Below are 24,297 nucleotides of genomic sequence, written 5' to 3'. Positions count from 1 at the left end.
TCGGTAATATACGTATTGCGCAATATTTAAATGCGACAAACGGCCCAAATTATCCACCAAGTGGGTAACAGAGTGTGGTGGCGGTAGACTTAATAGGTCACTTTCATCAACTTGATATCGTTTTGTTCAACTTTTGCATAAGAGAGTATGAAATGTTTACAAAGGGAACATTCAATAACCTTTTCATTTTAGTCAATTTATATACAGCTATCACCTGTTTATAGTCATGAATTTAAAAATAATGTTTTTGCTTATCTTTTATGTTCTTTATAAACTATACATAACTTACAGGTATATAGCATTTGTACATACTTGGTTTAATATATACATAATAGTAACTCAAAAAAGCATATAGCATTATAAATATTCATTTGCTTAGATAACAGTTTTAAGAAAACGAGTAAGAAACACAAACAGACTAATCTATCACTTCGTTAAACTATAGCGTTTTTTTACCATTATTTTCTTTTAGTTACTATTTTGCGATACAAGCGTTTGGGTTGAAATAGTTCTCTTCTCTTTGAAAGTACCTGCAGGATGTACTTGTGTTTGTACGTTACAGCACGTTCACGAAATTCAGTGAAAATCGGGCTGTGTCATACTGGCGTATTGTGCGCATATCTTCACTATACAAAGTGATTTAACATGTGAAAAACACCACCGTACAAGCTGCAATGAAATTTATGTGCCGTACTCATCCTCTTATATTAGAACACACATCAGATCAAAGCCCATAGAGAATGAAAATCACACCACCCCACCCCCTCACAAAGATAGTCACCCCACCCAACCCCCACGCCCTCACCACACGCCCCCCAAAAATCACCTCGATATTTCTTGTTTTGCTTTCAATGTGTCAGCATTAAAGAACAGATCTGTGCGAGAACTGTGGGTATGATATTATTTTCAAACATCATCAACTGTTGTATTCCTTCTATGAAAGTCCATTTAGAAGATATTAATGAACTATTTATCTGAATTAACTATAGAAACGGTTGCCTTTTCGTTTCCTGGTCTTGTCGGACTTCGTCATTCGGATGACACCGTCGGACGGCAACATCATTTCCGTTATGGTTACGTCATAACTACGTCACCGATGTTAGTGTTTTTAGTTCTAATATTCTGTATTTACTTACACTGATTCACCCATTCTTCTGTGTGACATTTCCTGCATTTAACAAAACAACACCAATGAAACGTACAATTGCACCATTCAACGCTCTCCTTTAGACTAACATTGTAACCCCTACCGCAACACATACTATCGCACCCGTCATACCCCGTGCTAGTCTTGTTGCAATATCTTCCCCTCGTCCCGGCCGAGCCTACACTCGCGTCAGGTGTGCAAAAATCGGGCGATCTCTCCAGATAAATGAGCTCTTGTGATGCCGGTGAATTCCGTCCTCTAACATTGACATGATTAGACACCGTTTCCAGTTGTCCACTGTTTGAATTTCGGGGGCGCACTTGCATAGCGTCGTTGTACTTCTCGACCAGTTTATTAGCTACATCGCGGAATTGTGGGGTTTGTTTCCAACAAGTTTTAAGCTCACAACTGCCTGACATGCCATGACATTTACACTGTTTGATAGTATTGTGTTCAACCATCTGAAAAGTATAGAGAGAAGATCATCGTGAGTAAGAAAATGGTCACAAATTTAAAAACATATTCACATATCTTAGTATTGTCTTGCTATAATCGGTTCATACGTTGAATATGACAATTCTGTGATAGCTTCAAGTATAGGCCTGTATACAGGCGCGTAGCCAAGGGGGGGGGGGAAGGGGGCAGCCGCCCCTCCTGAGCATATATTTTTTTTTTACTGTTTTTATGATATCGCTAGTATTTTCAAAAGAGAAAATGCTAAGATTCAACTTACAAGGCCTGGGAAGTGCCTTTTCCAGCGATCTGGGAGGCATGCTAAGCCAAAATTTTCTTGTACGCTTCGCGCCAACTCTTAGATAGTTTTGTGGCGCTACTCTACTCTACTCTACTTGTGGCGCTACTCTACTCTCTAGTGGCGCTACTCTTAGATAGTTTTCAATGCCGAATCTACAGTTTCGCCCCTCCCTTGGCAAATTCCTGGCTACGCGACTGCCTGTATACCCTATAGGACCCAATGTTACATATATAATTAGGGAGGATATGGTATCTTCGATGCATGACTTCCAACTTATGAAAGAGCGAGACACTTTCAGGCGCGATGATAATCACAAGACGTTATCATATTCAATTAACCGGACGACAGCGGTAAAGTAAATAATGTATTTAATCCCCTGTCGCTTTCAATTTAGACTATTTGGAAAGGAGAAATGGCACAGCATAATGTAATTTTAAGAAGGCCGGAAGATCAAAGAAATATATTAATGGACTATAGGCTTATTAAGTGTTGTCGAGGGAGCACAAGTTTACAATAGTTCTCGATACCGAGTTTTTTTTTATGATTAACTTAGCATTGTTCGGAATGTGTTATATGATGACGTCAATGCCCAGTTTACAAATGTTTACTACTGTACAGAAACATTGAAAAGTTTTGGCAAAATATGAAACGTTTCATAATGTTATTGAGAAAAAATAAATATATCAGGCAAAAATATCACCATGTTACATATTAAAATAACAATTAGCATGTCGATATTGAAATCAGTATGTTATGAAGTTAACATATCAGTATGTCATGAATAATATTTTCGTTTGAACACATCTGAGTTCATGGGCGGTGCTGTGTTCTAGTGCATGGTAGTTATTCGTGACGTGGCAGGAATATATTGATCTTAGCTTCGAACATGCTTTTGTTCAAGTTTATAATATATCCAATACTATATCATGTTCAATCGCAATAAACTGATTGTTTCGTAACATTTCATATAAATTCTGGCTCGTCAAATGTAGACTAGTTATCATTTTGACATCGTTGTTTAAGTTAAGTTATTATTTTTAATGATAACAAAAGTCATCTGTAAAGATGGAATTCAAATAATCAACAGAAATATGTTAGATTCTTTAGCACTGCCCTCTTTTAGCATGGGTAGGGTGGGTGTCACTTAAAGAGATAGATTGCCCGGTGCTAATCCAGTTTGAGACTGTTCGTTCTTCCTTCCGTCTATCACGTGACGACTTCCGTGACCCTGGGGGTGGCACGCTTTCGCATTAAAGTATCGTGACCTTTGGCCTAATTTCGAAACAGGCCTAATCGTAGCAGCAGACTCGATAAAGTTTGGTTTGTATATTAGAAACTATTTCCTTTTCTTTCGGATCTGGATACCGAATCTCCCCACGACATCCTAATAAAAATTCTCCTTTGCAAACCACACCCAATCAATCTCTATGGCAACAAACACGCAATCATCTCAACAAACTTATATAAGCCATAATTTCTCGACAATGCTAGAAATTCCACACCTTCATTATTACCATTTTTTTTGGGGGGGGGGGGTTAAATCGAAAATTCGTTTTTGGACTTTACTGAACTATCTAGGTGGTCGACTCAAGCTTTAACAAAGATTTCACGGGTGGCCTTAATTCCTATAAGAACAAAAGCTCTTTCTTTGATCCCTGTTCTGTTTTAACGGTTTCGAATGAAAAAATTAAGACATTTTTGGAACAACGCTTTTCTCATTTTACTTGAAGTTTAGGTGATAAAATCTGATAAGGCCCATTTAATGTTCGTCACACCAGATTAAATATCCCTTTTATCTCCGCTCAAATGAAATTCAAGATCAGCATGTTACGACATCATATTACATGTAGAGGGATAAACGCCGGAAGCAGAAACTATGCAAAACTGGTAACCTAATCTAAATATGCGAATACAGCAAATTACCATGGCAACTGAAAAATGAGATCTATTGAAAAGCAAAAGGTCTCAACTATCTCACTAAGGTATGATGAAGATTATTAACACTGCAAAAAAAAAAACATATTTGAGTTTCATTTTCATTCCTCTTGATGTTTGTACTAAGAAACAAAAAACTCACACGGAAATGTTAGAAATGAAGTAAATGAGTTTTATGAAAAGCAAATGATTTCTTTGAAGTTCGATTGAAGAAGCGCCTGCAGAATGGAAAGTACCACGAAAGATGGTTTTCTTTTTCGAATTAAGAATATAATTAAGAATAGCTCGAACATGGTTTTAATTTTCTTCAAAACTGGTCATTATTCTTATGAATGGGTATTTTTGTCAGTGTTATGTGTGTAAGTGCTTTTCTTGGCATTTCTTACTAAATGATGTCGACCTATATTTCGAACCTACCGTGTGATTTTTTCTCCCAGTTGGGACAATTATTTCTAAACTGTAGCGTCATGTCCCGCTTCAGAGCACTTTTATTTTCAGTACGAGCAGTATGAATATCATGTTTCTATCTGATCAAGATTAGAAACTGTTGTACTGTTAATACCAGTGCTTTGAGAGCATGATATTGGAGTACAGTTTAGAGAGGTATTAGCATTAGGAAATTGAGCCAACTGACTGATAATTTAACACAAGTCATAAATATGTAAATTAGCGAATGAATATTCATCTTACCAGTCGTCCGGCCTTGTTGTTATGTACATTCATCCGTGACCGTGGATCCCTGGCCTTATCCATGCTATCTACAAAATCGACGCTGAATTTTTCTCCGTAACCGATATCGTGACTGCATCCACCCCAGATGAAGTCGTCTTCTCGACCGTTATAGCTCGTGTCACAGCCACAGGTTCGTAGACTACCCGTGCTACACGATCTGGTCACATGCACCAGTATCCCAGCAGATATCATTGCACGAACAAACGCTGTTTCAGAGAAAGCTATCGAGTAAAAGAAAGAAAAGATATAATTGAAAAGTTACTGAGGAGCAAAAGCGGCTTCCCTTGGAACTCTTGGAGGTTTTTTTTCTTTTTTTTTAATATTTTGTTTGTCTGTTTCATTTTTTTTTTAATCTGACGTCATTTTGCATATTCATGGAACAGTTTAGGTGCAAGACGTCTTTCAAAACTTTAACATTTTTTTTTCTCGAAACGAACGGACAATTCCATGCTATATATGATGCTATATAGCCATGCGCCATATAAATGGTTATACCCACTCCTCTCTCCCTTCCCCACCACACTCTCCCCTCCTTGGTTTAATTTATGAGGGCTGTCTATTAGGAAATAAATTCGAGAATCGTAAAAACCATCGAGGTGACAGAAAAAATTGATACATATAACTGATTATTGCTATAGAATTTTTACAAATTTTTCCAGGAGTAAATTGACTTGAGTTTTGACTGATGAGGAAGAAGAACATAAGTGTCCGGTGAAAAGTTACAAAAAAATAAAATCCATATGTACAGTTTTCGAAGTATTAACAGTATTCTAGTTCGGCTACACTTGCTGTGATGTCATAGTTTCACAGTGACAAAAAGATATTGTTTTTATAATTCACTCCATCATTCACAAGTTTGGTATGGTAGGATTCCAAACTTAACTTAAAAGATCTCGAAGTTAACAATACCCCCATGAATGTGCTTCATTCATCTTTTGATCCACATTAACTTTGTAGTGGGAAATTATGTGTAAATATAGGAGAAAATGCCCTCAAAGTTTCGTTAAAGTGCATCAGCATGATGCTATACCTGTTTGTTTCAAGTTCACATTTGTTATAAAATTTCTCAATTTTTTGTTTTTGTTTTCTTGGAAAAATTGTGTTTTTGCCTGCCATCAGTCAGAAATAAATTTACCCCTGCAGGACTATCCTAGTGTGGTAAAACATGTTAAGACTCGACATGATCGATAAACATTCGGCAGTCGCCTTCAGTAACATTAGAACATGTTTAGTACCGCGTCTTTCGCTAGAGGAATATTTTTTTAAAGTAAGAATCCAAGTGTGTTTATAACCCCTTTGTTGCACTGTACGTTAAGTATTGATTCACAATGGTATATAGTTGAAATTCATTATCAAGGTTTGTCGGCTTTACAAATTTCCTCAAGGACACCATAATTTTCCCGTAAGGGGTTTGACACCATGCAACGTAAGCTCTATACCATAACTATATGAGGGTCAAGTTACTACCCGCTACAAACAAGATATGTGGGAACGGACTAACTTTTGTCTGTAAGTTCCAGAGGGAATTGACCAGTTAAAGCGGCGTATCTGGGTAAACCATCTCGATATTATAACTAAATTGTGATACTTTGTATCATTAAAAAACGTGTATGAGTGTTGCAGACACACTGCAGGCTGCCTCGGGATAACTTTACGAAAACTAAATAAACTAGGACAAGTACAGGTTAATGTTAAACAAACATGAGGGGTGTGATTGGGTTGGACACCACGCGGAGAAGTTCAAGGAAAGTACGCCGGGCGACTGGGCGGTCATGAAGTGAAATTGACGGCAAACGAGCCCGTCTCTAGCAGCTAAAACGGTGGGTGGTGATACGGCGTACAGAGACTGCATGTGACAGGCGTAAACAAATTAAACTAGCAATGGATTCTACAGAGGATATACCAGTGAGTTTAATGGTGAGATATAGCCATATTTGTTAATATTAACAATCAACTTGCATGTGTATATAGATGGTCGTAAAAAGCTGGCAAAGGAATTCGAAAAAAAGTTCAAAATTCTTTGAACGCACCGGACAGGAAGTGAATTCTTAGGCAGGCACATTGCCGAAGAACATAGACACACTGTTAAAAGGCAAGATATATTACTGGTTAAATTTATACCATTAATGATGGGATTTATACTATATACATAGGGTTTGCATAGCAGAGAATAGCAAAAATCTTGAGGGGCTTTGACATGTCACTAATCCACCCACCCCTCTGACCCTACATCCCACCCTACCTCCCCTCCTCGTGAATATTCATTCAGCTATATAATAATGCAAGATTACCTACGGGTTTTCGTTGTTATGAACAAAAAAATAGTAACTTCCACATTCAGTTGATTTGTAACGTAGTGGTTGAGTTATACTTAATGGCATTGATACCATTCTATGTAATTCTATTGTTCGGCCAATATGCTCTGAAAATCGTGGTCTTGGTGCTATTTGGTATTCTTGCTTAGCGCCCTCCCTACGTCAAAGTTCTTTTGTCTTTGGTTGTTGCATCGAGGGAATAATTGGCACGGAGATATTAATGTCACATTCACCTTTGTTATCCAGCCACATACATACACCCTCCCGTCCAACCTCCCACCGTATAGTAATGACATGAACTTTCCATGCAAATAAGATTATCTACTTAATCATATTTTCTCTCGAGTAAACAACTATGTATCATAAGCGAGTATTACATGTATACTTTAATAGGTCCCCATAGTCAGATGGTAAGCCTATACCCTTCAAGACTAAATATTAAACTACGAATGAAGGAAAATCAAATTGTCTGCGGTCTACCTCCCGTTGTGACGTTACTAATAGCTAGTCTAAAGTCATTGTTGTACAGGCGATTGACATATACGACAATTGAGTTTTTTTCCATTTATCTCTCTCTCCCTTTCTCCTTCTCTCTTTACCTCTTGTATATCTCTACCTTTGTCTCTTGGACAATATGTTCCGAACACATTTGACTTTCAAGAAGCCTATTGTGTCGAAATAAAATGAACATATTTGGTCTCATCTGAGAGTCTGAAATATTGTTTAGAGACTTTATAATAAATTTGGGATACATCTGTGCAGCAGTGAAGGCCAACAATTTAGTCTTAAATATGTCTATTGGTCAATTTATTGTAAGTACATCACACGGTACACCGCGTGATGACTTTACTGAACGTTCTAATTTAATAATGAAAACAACTATTTAAAGGCCTTTAATGTATATAATGGGGAAATTAAATTGGATTAATACCGGTTTCATATAATGTTCAACAACATTTTATATCGGCTATTGTCACCCTTATGAATGTTTAAGCGATATGGGAGAGAATACTGGGGTATATAAGATAATACCAAGATAAAATATAGACTCGCGTTGAAGTCCTTTTCTGGGACCCCTTTGAAATAAGTGTGTTTCCAATGCCGGCGTTCCTTTGAACCGAATTATGAAAGCGCTATTTTAATACTCACCTGGAAAACTTAACGAAAATCTAATTGAAAGCTTCACAGGAATTGCGTGGCCTTTGGCCCATTTCCCTTGACCTTATTAACATAAAACCAACGCTCGCAGCGCAGGTTGTTAATGACAGCGAACTTCCAATGAATTTTGAAACAGTTTCAATTATATTCATCGTCGTTGAGACGCACAGCGAGATTAAACGCTGAATACACCGACCGCATACCGGCTTGTGACATGCGGGAGATACTCGGCGGCTTTATTGTAACTGCCTCGTTGGGGGCTTTATCGGTAGCCTTTTGATTTACAGGGGGATCCTATACCGTGGATTTGTAAACATAAAGGGGGCCCGATATGGAAAATAATATGTTCCTTGTTGCAAGTCAACATTTGTATATAACTATCGGTTATAAACTTTGGCCTCTTAAAAGGACCCCTTCTTTATCCAATCATAGGCGCCATCGAAGAATAAGGCCAAAAGAGTGAAACACGTTACAAAGAATCTATTTTTTTTCTCCAGTGTTACAAGCACTGTGTTGACCTCGATATTTTCTTTAGACTTGCTTTGCGATATATAGGAAATAGCAAGCAGGATATCATGGTTACAATGAAGACACATGGGAGGGGAAATGGCCATGTGTGGGGAGGGGAATGGCGTGTGGGGGGGGGTTATACTTAAGAGATTGGGAGTCAAATAATCGGAAAGATTGAAAATGATTTAAGGTGATCTAAAATATCCCGAGTAAAACTAGAAGTATGATATGTAGCGAGAGCTGGCGTATGCATGGGTTGAGAGAGTACTAGACCTACACTAAACGTCGACCTCTTGCAGCTCAAAATCTAAACGGTAAAAATTGGAATGTGACATAATATGAGCCCAAACAAGCAGCTACCATAAGGTGGGTATAGGACATGTCAGATGAAGACATCTATATTAATGTTCTCCAAACCTCGGAAAGCGACCAAGTAAGTGTGTTAATCGAGGAGCATTGAACTGTGGTACGACGCTCTGAAAATATGGGAAATATTCGAGGCATCCGTATAACAAACTTTCTGTCTCCCCCCCCCCCCCCCCAACCGAATGTTGATGTCACTTGTGTCGATGGTGACAGCATTAACGTACGGGACCACCTTGCCAAAACCTACTTCAAAAATGATTTCTGTGATGGTCAAATGGGTAATCAAATTCCAAATCTGTGGGATAAGAATCTCTTGAAATTAATTCTCACTTAACTTTATTTGTTACGAGACTCGTGCAGATGTCGTTAGTAGGTGTTTAGATTACGTGTTGTAAATTCGAAAACAAAGAGGTGGGAAGTACAACCCTAAGGGCAGCAAAATGGAAAATGAGAAGAAGGCAAAATTGTTCTAAAACGGTGTTTATTGTTACATGGATGTCAAAGAATGGCACCACATGAAGGATCATAGGTGGGTGAGAAGTTGGGTGGGGGAGGGGGAGGCGTAAAGGAAAAGAATTGGGATGTACTTCGACAGTTTAAGTATAAGAACGGCTGTACGGGCACAAACGGTACCACAATGCCATTGCAAAAAACTCACTTTACAGAATATCTTATGTAAACTTAGAGATTTCCGTCAAAGTTTCTTATTTCCAAGACAGTAATTAGCAAGCCAACCAACCCATCCACCCGCCCAGCCCATATACCGGGCACCCCCCCCCCTCCAGTCAACAAGATGTAAATAACAACACCACATGGATGAAACACGATTCCCAACCCACCCCTTTCAACTCACCAATCTTTAAAAGCAAGAAAATGGGGGGAAAAAGTCCTCTTTGAATTTGAACGATCATCAATTGATGTTACGTATAGAAGAAGAGGGTATTAGTTATGGATTGATATCGATATAATTAAGAGAGGACGCCCTCTATGGTGAAAACTTCTACTGAGCATGCGTATATTGCAAACGTATTCCTCCTGCACTCTATACATACATATAATCCACGGGGTAACATGTGGTTTCTCACCAAAATCACTTCCTCAAGGGTATCCCTCCCTATTAAAGAGTTTACAAGACCCTTAACAAAGGTTTTGGAGAACACGAGCTCCCCATAAGAAGGGTCACTTATGGGACGGCTCTCGGGAACAATCAAAATAGCTGAACGGTTTGTCATCGGCACTTAAAGTACAATAAATCAGAGAGTGTGAGTTGTACACAATAAACCACGCAACGAAAAAACGAAACAGAAAAGGTAAAGGGACGTGGAAGAACAATAGTTTTATCAGATGGGGTATTGTACTACGAACAAAAGGATGAAGGGTCACAGTTTCAATGTCTCCCTGGGGACCTGTGCCTACTAAGAAGGAGTAATTAAACCATAATGAAGCTTTACTCTGATTGTCTAAACAGATCCTCAATGGCGGTATCACTTTGAGAGTTTGAATATAATAACAATGAACCAACTTAAGTGGGTTATTAGAAAACACCCTCAACAAGAAATAAACTAGAGACCCGACGTGATCGGCAATGACCTCAAAATGCGTCTTCGACGATATCAGTCGGGTGAAGAGCGGAAACGTATGATGGATTCGAAACCAGGACAGGTTATTATGACGTCAGAAGGTAATAACCATGACGTCATGATTAAATGTTGGCAGTCAGTTTTGCTAGTAGTCGAGAATATATGTGTTCATGTCTGTAATGCTCCATTTAAGGACAAAACGCAAATCACACATTTTCTGTCCATGTCCTATTGTTTTAGATAATCATGTGTTTTTTGCTCTTTCTGGCTTTAACTCTATATTTTATATGAATTTTAATGCAAAAAAAGTTAGATTAAATCCAGACAACACAGATCATCATACGGGTGAAAGAAAATACAAATAAACGTTTGCTTTTCTTCCTTGTTTTTAAAATAAAGTTTGGTTAGAAATTAAACCAGTTGCAATAGATAGATCATTTTTAACTGATCTGAAAACATATTTTCTGCAAGAACAGCTAGGTTATCGGTCAAAGATTCTATTTATGATGACCAATTTCCTTTCTAGTTTATATTGTTAACCGAGCTTACTCGTCAATTTAAGCCACCCAACACTCAACTTACTGTATAAAATAAGACAAATATGTTTAACGGCAAATGACGTCACAGTAATCGCGTCAACACTTTACTCTGTGACGTCATATTAGTCTTAATTTTGACGTCACATAACTAGCCTACGTTGACGCAATGTGTCTATCCGATAATAAGGGAAAACGTTGCCCTCCATTGCACGACACCTTTCGGTAATATGCTCAAATTAATTTAATAACGTTTCATGGTGTGAAACCGATCTTAATATTTTATGAGATTAAATCAACTTGTAACATTTTCGACTAATGCATAAAAGATTTATTTTGAAGGGGCGTGATAAATCAAATTGTAACATTTCAAAGACTAATGAACAGTTTATATCGAAAAGGTGTGATTTAATGCCGTTTTATATGAACAAAGTAATCCCAATGCCCTCAATAGGGACCTCATGGGCCGAAGGTTGGTTATATCTGGGTCACAAATCCAAGCTACACAAAGTATTTCGTGTCTCAATTTATGTGAGGAAAGAATTTCAATCTTCGTCATTTTAGAGGGTTTCTGCAAACGAATTGATATCGAAAGCTCGAGCAGCAATGATAGGACATCTGACGAGAGGGTGGGGTATGGAGGGGGTAAGGAGGGGGCTACGGTTCTGTCCCAGGACCCGGAAGTATGGTATACAAATTAATTATCCAATTCATGGCAACAGATGTAATAGTTTATTATATAACTTTTTTTAAATAATACATTGGTATCAGGCTGCACTCATAACACTACCAAGCAGAAACAATAGCCAATGTATATATGTATACGTAATGAGAGCAACATAGGCTACCAAGCAGAAACAATTAACACTACCAAGCAGAAACAATAGCCAATTTATACATGTATACGTAATGAGAGCAACATAGGCACATGGCAGGCTTAGTAAGTTGATGTTAATCGCTACTATATGAGTATTACAGTACATTAAAACATGGTGAAACCGTTGACAAGTAACATACATGGGCACTAATAACATAGTAAGATGATACAGACATTTTAAACGAACTTTTACCTTTACCTCCTAAATTCAAATTTGAATGAATATTGACAAGCCATCTCACTAACCTCTTTTCATTATTTTGGTTTTAAATGGATTGCCATTCTTGTTAACCAATGTGGAGCAGTTCCATCTTCTATTATTCATCTGGTATTGACATTCAGACACAGCTTCGGCGATTCCCTGTCGGGAATAATAATAGTAATAATAATAACAACAATGATAATAATAATAATGATGATAATAATAATAACAACAATAATAATAACAATGATAATATTAATAATAAAATGATGCTTATATTAATAATAATAATAATAATAATAATAAAAATAATAATAATAATAATGATCATAATAATAATGATAATAATAATAATGATCATAATGATAATAATAATAAAATGATGATGATGCACCATTAATTTAAGTATCTCCTTATTTGAATATTACTGAAAAGCAAAACAAAGACAGATGATATGAAAATGTAAAAGGGAAGGTAGAAAGTTAGTAGACGTGGTGAGGATGATAACCCCCCCCCCCTCCCCACACCCCCATTGTGGGATGGGGAGTACCGTTTGCAAAATATGTACTTTTACGTTTCTGAAACAACAAACAAACATACTAAACAAACATAACTCCATGTATGCAATGGTTGTGGCTTGAGAATCCTTTCATCGCCGCGTGCAGATACGTTACAATTTAATAGATCTACGCGCCCCCCAGTGTTGCGCGAAAGCACTTGCTAATCCATACGCTTTGATCTGTTGCGTGGCTCTAATTGAATTTTCAAGTTGACTCAAGTACGACTACAACCGAATTTCTCCAAGAGGTCGGAAAGGTATGACAACATTGTCGTCTATCCCAGCAGGATGGGTCAGGGTGTAATAGAAAGTGTGTTTAGCGCACTGGCTCCGTATAGATCATGACAGAACGACACAACTTAAAATGTCGGAGAAAATTTAGGCTGGCAACTATTGATAGAGGTAAACTGGTAAGACAGATTATGAACTAGACCTACGGATGAACATAGACCCGTGCGTTCCCTACATACATATACATGTATATACGTCAGATCCTGCATTAACAACATCATAATTGACTCTATATGGATGCCTTACAATGATAATTCGTATCATAACTGTCGACGTGACACCCAGTTCGAATCAAGGGGTTCGGTTTAGCTTCAGGCTGATTCGAGCTAATTTATGCATATATGTATAGATAGGCTCTCTATATAGGCTCTCTATATAGGCTTTATATATATATATATATATATATATATATATATATAGGCTCTATATATATAGGCTCTATATATATAGGCTCTATATATAGGCTCTATATATATAGGCTATATGTATATAGCCTATATATAGACTATATAGAGAGAGCCTATATAGAAAGAGACTATATATATAGCTATATATAGTTATTGCTGAAGTCAACGAGAGAGTTAAAACACATAGATGTACGACTATGTGTCAATATTTGATAGCATACGCGTCTTTCGTAATGTTGTTACTTACACGAGAGAGGTAGATGTAGCAAGAGGAGGGGAATATATGGTCATTTGTCATCCTCTTCCCCATCTAACCAAAGCACACCCAATCCCTTGGTTTGAACCAACATGGTTTATTCCGGTCCATGGCTTGATTAATGTGGTATTCAGATATTATATATACATTATTCGGACACTGTAAACCATAGTAGATAAAACAGTGTTACACTTAGCAAGCATGTATGCTTGTATACAATGCCACCCAGAAGTTGTTCCTTTTCTTTCATGGTTTACACGAGACCCGTGAAGTACCACCAAGAAGGATTTAATAGACTTTATTCAACTTACGAATTAATACTTTAAAAAAAGGCGAAGGAAGGAAGAAAAAAACTCCTGGTGAAACAGGGACAAATAAGAACCAATGATTGTGTATAGGTACACATATAGTGTATCATAGTCCAGTATTATACAGAAACCTCAGCCTTCTGAATTAAGAAATAAACTTCTACCGCAATTGTTAACCAGAAATCGCCGCTGCTTTGATCACGCCGGTTGAAATAACTGTACAACAAAAGAATGGCCTCGTAACAAAGAAAAGACTCATTTAATCCAAGATTTCTTCTTACATTCTTGACGTAAGGTATGAAACTTAACGCAAAATAATTGATGGCTTGGCAAAGTTCAAGATGACAGATTGAGTGACCCGGCACCCCACCCACCCCACACCTTCCATGCACCTCTCACCCCACCCACCCCACACCTTCCTTGCACCTCCTCTCCCTGATTGTGGACATGGAATGTGAAAGGAGCGCGCTGCGACTGTTGAAATTCTATTTGGAAACATTTCACTGTAAAAGAATAGAACGTTTTTCGCGAGTTGTATAATAAGTGATAGGATGAGAGAAAAGGACAGGGTGGAGAGGGGGAGGGGGTATGAAGGTTAGCAAACGAATCTGACACTTAAATTATACTACACGTGATAAGCAATAACCATGCATGTACATTGAAAGATTCCTATTTATGTTGTGAAAAGCGCAAAGATAATTTGTCTGTAATTTCACATTTTTCTTCGTTATCTTTTCTTGTTTCTATCCTCTCTTTCGCTCTCCCTTTTTTCTTTGCTGTAAATACAATGTGTTTGCCATTTTATCATTTTATGTTTTTTTTTTTTTTTGGGGGGGGGGGTCATCTACGAGAGCTCCCCGTCTTCATGCCTATACCCCCCCCCCACATAAAGAACTTTAAGTTTGATATTGTTTCCTTAGAAAGAGGAAAGTGCCAGGCAAGTGTCGGGATGGGGGAGTCGGTATGGGAGGAGGGGAGGTGGGTTGGAGGGATTTAGGCGGAAACAATTTCCAATCACATATTTCTTGATATATAGTCTGGACAATGCTTAGCCCTTTTTGCTTGCTCAGTAGATGTATTCCTCTTGTGCAGATGCATATATCTCTCATATATCATATATCTATATTTTGAAGACTCTATCGAACGTTTTCACTGACTATTTTCGTCACTCGGGAGAGTGCTGTGAACTTCTTTGGTGGTAAAACTCTTCGTTATAGGAGAGGACAACATATTTATCAATTTAGTGCACCGTAGGGTGTCAATATCATCGCCTGGGTTTTCAGTATTTTAAGACTTTGTTATAAAACTGTTACAGTATTGCTAATATCATCCATGCGAAGTGTCTGGACAATTTGTAAATTTGTTGATGTAATATGCATGGTCATAAAGCGGCCGTACATGAATTATTATAGAAATATTAAGTTAGAACCGGTATATGATCGAAGCGTCAATGTAGGTCGAGGTCAGAAAAGAAATATACAAAAGATTGATCATTTTAATGACAATTTAAGTATTAATTTATCTTATCATATTTTAAATTGACGATATTCATAAGTCATTTTCGTAATTTGCTCAGATGTTTTGCGATTCAAGGAGACTCTCACAGAAATAGATTTTTGAATCAAGCGTGAAAATTATATGTATTGATATATTGTCTCATAGTTTGCTTTGATCAAGATATGCGGCCAGTTTATATTTATTGTTTTCTTAATTCATTTTAATAGTTCATTGTGTGGCATAATAATTGTATATAAGGCTATATACGTCACGCATTTTCATTCATTATAATTGTATGGATGCCGCGTTAATGGATATTGCCAGGTACCTAAATAAGACACCGCAATAGTTGGGAAGGGAGGGACTGGGGGGGGGGGGTGGAGGGTACACATGCATCGGTGTTGATTTAATAAGCGTCATTGCCTAATAATATGATCAATCATGAAATAATATTTATTTAGTTTATGCAAACTATGGTATATATTGTTGGTTAAAGTTTTCTGATTTCACCAATGGTATAGCTGCTTGGGGGGGGGGGGGGGAGTGGTGTGGTACAGGCCAGGGTGTTCCTGTGTGACAGTGACAGTAACAGTAACACACCTTTTTTTCTCGATAGAGAAAAGTCAAGCTGACCCCGGATTTCGCGTCAACAGAACGCCTTAAAAAGAGCGACTTTTGGATGTTGAAATAACTTTTGATTAAGCCTAGTTATTTTTTGTTGGTTCGAACAGAAAATGAGATGTGCCTATGAAGATGTGTAAATGACACGTGTGAAATATACATACATATATGCAATTGAGATAATCTAAGTTAATTTGTTGTTCCATTTCCTTTTGCAAAAAAAAATGGGTGGGGCATTGGGTCGCAACAATCTCGAGGTATTAACTCTTCAGTCGTTCATTACGTAATCATTTAAGAACGAAATTTCAAACAATAATCATGCAAGTTTGCTTTGACGGCCTTCAAAAGAGTTCTCTCTGTTATATCTTATAATGGTTTCAATCTATGAAATAATATGACATTGTTTCCGACCTGAAACACCAGGGCACCCTTGCAGGTTTTTACTAGTCGTCAGTGACTGACCGGCACAAGTATTTGAAATAGTTGACCACTGAGTTTCACTTTCGGTCAAGTTGAGAATAAAAAATGAATTTCCACGAATCTTCTTATCAAAGTTCAGTCTTCTTTATAAGAGAAATTAAATTTAAATAACACCCAGCCGGGGTATCAAAATGATTTTAAATAAAATGATACGAAATTGTGATTATTCTTTTGTATACTGGATACCATCTTGCATTACTAAAATCACATTACAGTGCAGTTTGATATGCATATTGACTTATCCATGATCATTTCAATCAATAAAGAAAATGTAACGAACAGTATACCCTATACAGTGTGGTAAAATATAGATAATTATGGAAACAATCTCTATAGATGAGTAAAGAATTGTTTCGAGTCCAGCGTAATGAGAAATCACTGCTAATTACTTATCAATTAATGTGATGAAAGCAGAAAGTAATTTATGGTGAGTGTGTCCTGGTTATATATATCAGCTGTATTGATTTATTTTAAGAAGAAATCGATAGAATGGGTAAACTTGCTGGAAGTTGGAAATAATATGAAGCTTTCCCCCCACGTGGCGTAAAATCTCAATCTCTTCGGGGCCATTATCTCACTGGCAGCTCCTGCTAAATCATCTCTTCAATTATATTATTCGTGTTTTCTATTCTTTCATAAGCTTTTGTCTTCTCATTTTTTTTTTTGCATTGTCCTTTCCTCTAAACAATATACAATATAGCTATTGTGTTTATTCCTTCTTCTCGTAGCGTCGTTAAACATCAATGTTTTTCTAATGTCCTTCTTTTCCTTTCCTCTAAATATTTAAATTAATATGTTAATATGTTTATTCATTCTTCTCTTAGCGTCGTTCAACATCAATGTTTTTCTAATGTCCTACAAATGTGATCTTTTGTAATTGTACCTCCTAATACGTTATATTTTCGTACTGGTAAAGAAGCCAGAAATGATCCATTGTGACGTCATAATTTTGTAAGTCCTCATGACAAGATAACTGGTTCTTTGTCTGCTTGTTTGTTTGCTTGTTTGTATGTTTGTTCGTATTTTTGTCCTGACTTTTATTTCTATATTTTGATCATGATCCTTGGAGTTTAAAGTTCAATTATAGTTAACAAATAATAACATTTGGGAAGAGTATTTTTTGAGTATGTTAGAAAACACAACGGTATATGAAATGATATATGAAAAGTACTTCTTTAGCCCTTTGGACACCCCTCCCCTTCCCTAGCCACTCCAACCCCCTTTCGTCCACACAGAGGACTAAAAGGAAAGTTACTTGTAATTTTACCTTGATGGCTGCCTCCGTGACGTCAGGTGAACGCCTGCATATTTGTTTTTGTTTTTTAGTTAAACCTGCATATGACCTGCATATGTTGGCGATGCTTTTACTCCGAGGGGAACGGTCTTCCTTCTCTGGTGGATCCATAAATGTAGAAGGGATCTGATTGGACGACAAAGCCAACGCCCTATAGAGATAAAAGAGGAGACCAGGTGAGTATATAATGACAAAAAAGAAAAACTAAGAACGTTTCTTTTGACCATAAGTTCTTGTTTCTTTGGTGAAATCACAAGGTAGAAGGTACAAGATGAAAATTCAATTGTATATACTGTGGCCTGATTTGTCTTTTGGATACCACTGATAAGTTTAATTACTTTTCTCATAACTTTAGCCTTTGAAAAAGATCCTGCTAGGATCGAAACGTCAGGCCAACTTACTTTTACACAAGTTTAATTACTGGCGTTAATCAATAGGTCACAGATTAGTTTACAACCTGAAATGATAAGTTGGCTAAACTTTGGTAATTATGTTTTTCTCATAACTGTAATCATGAGTGTAACAAATATCACAGAGAAGGCCCATAACCAAATGTCCTAATTTGAAATGGCAACACAATGTACCATTGTTAAATGCGATTGTAAAGAAGAATTGTTTAAGCGTGTAAGCCATTAACGTTGTGTTTTAGAAGAACCAAGAGAACTCAAGAATGTCGTAAGTTACATTGTCTACGCAGGTCATTATAGAAAAGAGAATTATTAAGGATTAAATGCCAAGACAAAATGCCGTTACTAATATCATAACTTTTAACAATCAAACACGAATAGCCATCATTTAAAGTTTCATTTAAGAAGCCAAAATGCGAATGTTGAATAAATGTCATGTTATATTTAAATGCATTGTAATAAAATGGTCTGGGCTACTTTCTCTTTCATTATCAAAGTCGAATGAAATGGTTAACTAATCGCCAAAGAGCGATCGTTCCAAGGTAACAGAAAGAACAAAGCATGGTCTGTTCTCGTCCATCTACCCCCTTGACCCCCTCCCCTTCACAAATCCTAATCCAAACGCATCTGCCCATAACGTAAACTCTCTTAGCTTTCCCGAGGTTTACTTAGAACAATAAACTGCCAAATCACAGATACTATTTTCCATTTGGGACATATACATGTTCTCTTCTTTGATATGTGCTAATCATTGTGTTTGTAGAAAAATATGCTGAATGTCCCTTTATTTTTCATAGACAAGTAGGCTTTTTTTTAAATTTCTCATTCTTATAATTATAAGTATTGTTACAGACAAATTCATCGTAGAGAGAAAATTCGCAAAAATATGAAGAGGATATTTAGAATCAGTACTGAAACTAATAAAGCAAACAAATCGTGCTCATATGAAATAATTTTTTATCGATTTTTTGTATCCATATATATATATAAATATATATATATATATATATATATATATATATATATATATATATATATATATATATATATATATATATATATATGGGTTTTAATTTTTCTTCACTTGAATACTTTTTGTTGTTTTCTTCTCTCTTTAGCAAGTTCGTTAGTTATTTTTATTTATTGTTCATATCGTGACGCAGGCTTTAATTCTCAATTGTTTTTATTTCACATAACATTTGTTCTGACTTCTTTTATTACAATAAAACTGTTCAAACAATTATTAAGATCGATTTATCATACTGTAGATTCAATGCATATTGTGATTTTAATTTCTTAGTACATTTTGTTTGAATATTCATAGTAAATGTATTATACATGATATATTTGTGTCCATTTCAATATATAGTTTGATTTCGAGAATATTAGTTGGAATATCACAACCAATATCTACCACTAATTAAGTAATTTACAAGATTTACATTTAACTGATTTCTCATGAAAATTGCAAATTGAGCAGATTGAAAGATCATTTTAAGATCAAAGACAAACGTAGTATACTCTAACACAGGGAAACTGCAGGACTAAAGAGAGGAAAGACGTATTTTAATGTTGACCACCTCAGAATGGAATTCTAAACACAGTGTTAACATGATATTTGTATTTAATAGAGGGACGGGGGGGGGAGAAACCTTATTATTTATTTTCTCTACTAAAGTGATACTCACCGGAATTAAAAGGGACCTTAAAATCACTGAGCTATCGTTGACCTCAAATACATTCTGAAATATTTTCAGAACTGTGTTCTCATCTTTTCAGCTACTCAATGATAAGTAGATCAAACATTTTACACATACAGTTTGGGTAAAACGATACTCAAGTTGGGCAATACAAACGAGAATATGGTTATTGTTTTTGACTTGTAGGCTTATACACTTTAAATGTTCATGTGTCAAAAGTCATAGGCCTATGATAATTAAATACAAAAGCATCATTGTTTTGGTGAATATTACTTTCTTGCTGTGTTTGCAAACGATCGTTCACTCAAAGGATAAACTTATCTCTCGTTCACAATTTTTTCTTGCTTTTTTTTCTTTGCCCCCGTTAACGAAAGTACCTGATGTAAAAGCTATATTCTGCGTCACACATTATGTCATTTACGTTACACTTCTAGACTTAAGCCAGATTTTTCAACCTGAAGAAAAATCCGCGCAACAGATTTGAGGTTTTACTCTATTTCCTGTTACAAATATGGGCATCGTTCAAAATTCTTGTTTTTTCTTATCTAGTTAAGCAAAATATGTGAACATTGACGGCTCGAAACAACCTACACGATTTGTTCGGTCATGTGATCAAGGAACATGAGCGAATTCTGTAGATAAACATCGGTTTGCGGTACGGAAATTATCAATTACACGGGTGTTGGAATTACCATGGCAACGTCTTATATGAGAAATGAATTTGTATGCGTTGTCATCTTTGACACATATTTCTATATATATATATAGATTTGTGTGTATGTACGGTGTAGGTATATTGTACTGATTTCACGAAACAGAACTTCTTCATTTGGAACGTGCAACATGACATACAATATCGCTTCTGTTCCATTTCTTTCATTTTTTTGCTTCGGAAAAAGGATTTACATTTTAATTTGCTTTTGTATTTTGTTTGCTTTTTGCTTTGCTTTTGAAAGTGAATTTTGTGGTTTATGGAAGTGATTTGACAAGAAATAGAAACTATATTTTTCAGCTATTATAAGTCAACAACAAGTATTGGTGACGACAGATGTAGACCTTAGGTTTGGTTCAAATTTACTTTGGATTTTTATGTTGGAGAATCGGAAAGGAAGATAAAACGCTGTTTTCCCCCTTTCGGTCAGCAATTTTACTACATATTAATAAAATATTACTCGAAATAAGATGGTTATTATTGATCAAAATAAGAAATCAATACAATATTAACCAGTGAGGAATTTACTGAGTTCTCTTCGATCAAGAATATCATCGTGTGGACCTGAAATGTTTTCATATTTAGCATGAATCAACAAAGTGGAAATGTTTTAAGCTTGTTTTTTTTTGCAAAGTATTACCTCCAATATTTTTTTATTTCAAATGAGATTTGACTACTCAAGCTTATGACCTGGAAATTTTATCAGAATTTAGTATCAAATGGCATCAATTAGTTATCAAAATCGAATCGAAACAGAATGAACATGGCAAATCTGACCAATTCAGATTTAAATGTTATCATTGGATCAAGCTCTCTCTTAAGTAGCTGGTGAAGTGTTGTCACAGCTTAAAAGCAATATATTATTCGTATAAAAATGCTGTGGTCTAATTAATATCACTTCCATGCATGTTTAAAATAAATCTAACCTTAATTAGTAATTACATTTTTCATTGTTTGGGAATGAATTGTTTAACTTAAAGCTTTCACACAAAGTTTTAAAACAATGCGGTAGAAAACCAGTGACGTTTAGAGGTAGGTCTGGTACCAGGGATAATGTCACCTATTCCACCCCCACCCCACCTCGCCCTCCCGCCTCCTCCTCGCCAGGCCTGGTCAAAACACCTGATTTATAACGTTTGATATGTGAGTAAAGTAAACACATATGAAATACCCCCAGTGACTGGAAGTCTAAGAGTAGTAAATAGCTTTTCCAATTTTGTTATAGAATTTTGAGATTTTTACATTTAAAATGTCCGTTCGTATATAAGTGACTGATAAATAGGTATTAGCAGGTATAATATTTATGTATAATGGGTGCACGATTGGTGATTAGTTAAGGAAACTATTGCATAGCGTAACAATATAACGGTTTATTGGAAAGCTGAATGGTATATTGTCAACAAATTAATTTTTAACATGCACTTACTGGTACTACAGCTCCAATGCTTTGTGCTTGTTTGCTTCTAGGCCAGCTTTTGTTTTAATTTATAAGGTTTATCACCGTAACATTTATTATTGATCAGACAACGTAACAAAAACTCATAATTTTATTAATAATTTGTTATGATTCAATTTTTGTCGTAATTTTTCAAGAGAAGGTAATATTGTATTCCCTCATTAGACATGTATGCTACTAATTAAAACACAATGAAATAACTCCCATGTAATACATAGTTACACAATAATTGAAGTTAAAGTTGTAACAGCAAGAAAGAATTTGATTTATCAATAGGATCAATATTTCTTTGTAATATTTTTGCACAGTATCTTGCAATGAGTATAAAACAAACTTCTTATCAACAAAAAATTATAAAAAAAAGCAAAGAGTAAAACGAAGGACCAATAGAATTTATACTTACATGTGAGCGCAGTAAAGCGTTGATAACAGTAAAAGCAGATTATATCTGTGCATTTTAAGAACGAATGTTTTAATTCCAGCCATTCGGCAGATCACTCAATAACATGAAAATCGCTTTTACTCTCCGTTTGATAAGTTCTCCGTATTTATGTGATCTTGTCGTTGATGTACCAGGCTTCTATTTCTTCTTCTGGTTTTTATCACAAAATTGTACAGAAATTAAACGTTTCAAAGAAAAGTCGCAAAGATTCTTTCCACAAAACAAGGTACATAAAACAAACCAAAATGAGCTAACTTGCAGCAAAAATCACACTAAATGAAACTGATTTTTCTTTTTTGGAAGAAACTTCGAAAAGACAGAAAAACAATTTTCTTCTTTTTTTTTCTTGCAAAGATGAACCGAACGAGAACAATTTATAAGCTCGACTACTCGTGGAAAAAAATAATAAGTAGATATCTTTAACGAGGTGAATATGTTTTTTTCTCAAAACTCTTAAAATAATCTTCTTCTTGATTCGCTTTCGTCGATCAGTTATTTGAAGTTCCCTTTTTCTTTTCTTTAAACGAAAAGCAATAAATTTGTAGGTTTTCGGATGCCCCGATTCCACGCTGTTTAATGATTGCGTTGGTATTTATCTTCAAGTTGATCTCGTGTGAATTTACCACGTTGATTTATTAATCCGCCGTCCAGATGGTTAAACCATATTATATCCCACTCATTTATATACCAAGCAGCTGCCAACATGAAGTAGAGACACCAGAATATTTCCAAGTATTTCACTCTAAGATTGTTATCCTCCTCTTAGGCTGATGTTTAACACTGCTGTCTCCGGATAAAAGTTTTCCTACTGATATTTTGAAAAGCCGGAGATGTGATTATTTCTCTCGCCTTTACGAATCGATTTCGCGACACCGTGTAGTTCCACCACATCCCATACTGAACGTACTTTTTTTTAATTTTTCCCGCCTACGCGTGGAACATTAATGGCTTAATTATCCTAACAGTAACTATATACGACGCCCGGTGCTCTTACGTCAATTCTTACTCTCCGCTCCTATTTCTTTCTTTCTGATTGTGGCGGTATATATCAGGCACAAACTCCTCTACTTTTCATTAATCTGACATGGTTATTAATGTAGGTCAAGCGGTCAACTTTGTTTTACGAATTAACTTTTCAATTGGTTCTACAAGTTTCTATAACCATCTATTATACCAACCGGATGGGAATGGGACCACAATTGATTACAATCTGTAACTCTCTAATTCCGACAAAATAGATGACCAGTAATATGACGTCACAATAACGCGTGGAGTTGATATACCTGTTGCAAATATTCTTAGCGTTCCCCTAGGTAACCCACCTCGTTCCGTCTTTACACCTTTCACAATAAACCAATAAACACCATTTATTTCCGAGAGATATGTCACGTGATTTCTCCGACATACGTAATAGTTTTGCATGCATCTGATTGGCTGATGAGGACCGTCTGCTTCTTCCCACTTCTTTATTTCTTTCCGGTTTAAGAACAAAAGATATAACAATCAGATGTTTACTTTGTTGATTTTTTTTCCCTTTCAATTATTTCTTTTCAAGTTACCTCTTCCTGTGTTAAATGGTCGCCGCCTATATTTGCGTTGCCAGTTACCTTGAACTCATCCCCATCGGGTCTCGGGCGGCCAATGTTAAAGTAATGCTATCAGTTTCACAATAAATGTCTTCCCAACAGCGTTCTTGAGACTGCCAGTTTTCTAATCAAGCAGTGTAAATGTGATTATCCACACACGAGTCGCCCA

At 36.1% G+C, this 24,297-nt stretch overlaps 1 protein-coding gene across 1 annotated transcript; it reads right to left on the bottom strand.

Annotated features, from left to right (window-relative positions):
* Positions 1-806: 806 nt before the first annotated feature.
* Positions 807-24,297, bottom strand: LOC139964454 (protein Wnt-10a-like). The gene is made up of 5 exons (XM_071966021.1): positions 22,504-24,297; positions 17,799-17,976; positions 12,157-12,271; positions 4,527-4,789; positions 807-1,608 (listed from the first exon to the last, which is right to left on the bottom strand). Exons 1-5 carry the CDS (start codon positions 22,584-22,586, stop codon positions 1,129-1,131), a joined length of 1,119 nt encoding a protein of 372 aa, XP_071822122.1. The 5' UTR covers positions 22,587-24,297; the 3' UTR covers positions 807-1,128.

The sequence above is a fragment of the Apostichopus japonicus genome, chromosome 23 (genome assembly GCF_037975245.1).
Source record: "Apostichopus japonicus isolate 1M-3 chromosome 23, ASM3797524v1, whole genome shotgun sequence".
NCBI classification, from domain to species: domain Eukaryota; kingdom Metazoa; phylum Echinodermata; class Holothuroidea; order Aspidochirotida; family Stichopodidae; genus Apostichopus; species Apostichopus japonicus.
The sequence above is the reverse complement of the archived record's forward strand: the minus strand, read 5'-3'. Positions and strand labels throughout refer to the sequence as shown.

Bases quoted from the DNA above. Each gene is read 5' to 3' on its own strand.
- LOC139964454 (XM_071966021.1), bottom strand. From the start codon at position 22,586: ATGGCTGGAATTAAAACATTCGTTCTTAAAATGCACAGATATAATCTG. The intron at 17,977-22,503 runs GTAAGTATAAAT...TTATCTCTATAG, and splicing joins ACGCTTTACTGCGCTCACAT to GGCGTTGGCTTTGTCGTCCA. The intron at 1,609-4,526 runs GTAAGATGAATA...TATACTTTTCAG, and splicing joins ACAACAAGGCCGGACGACTG to ATGGTTGAACACAATACTAT.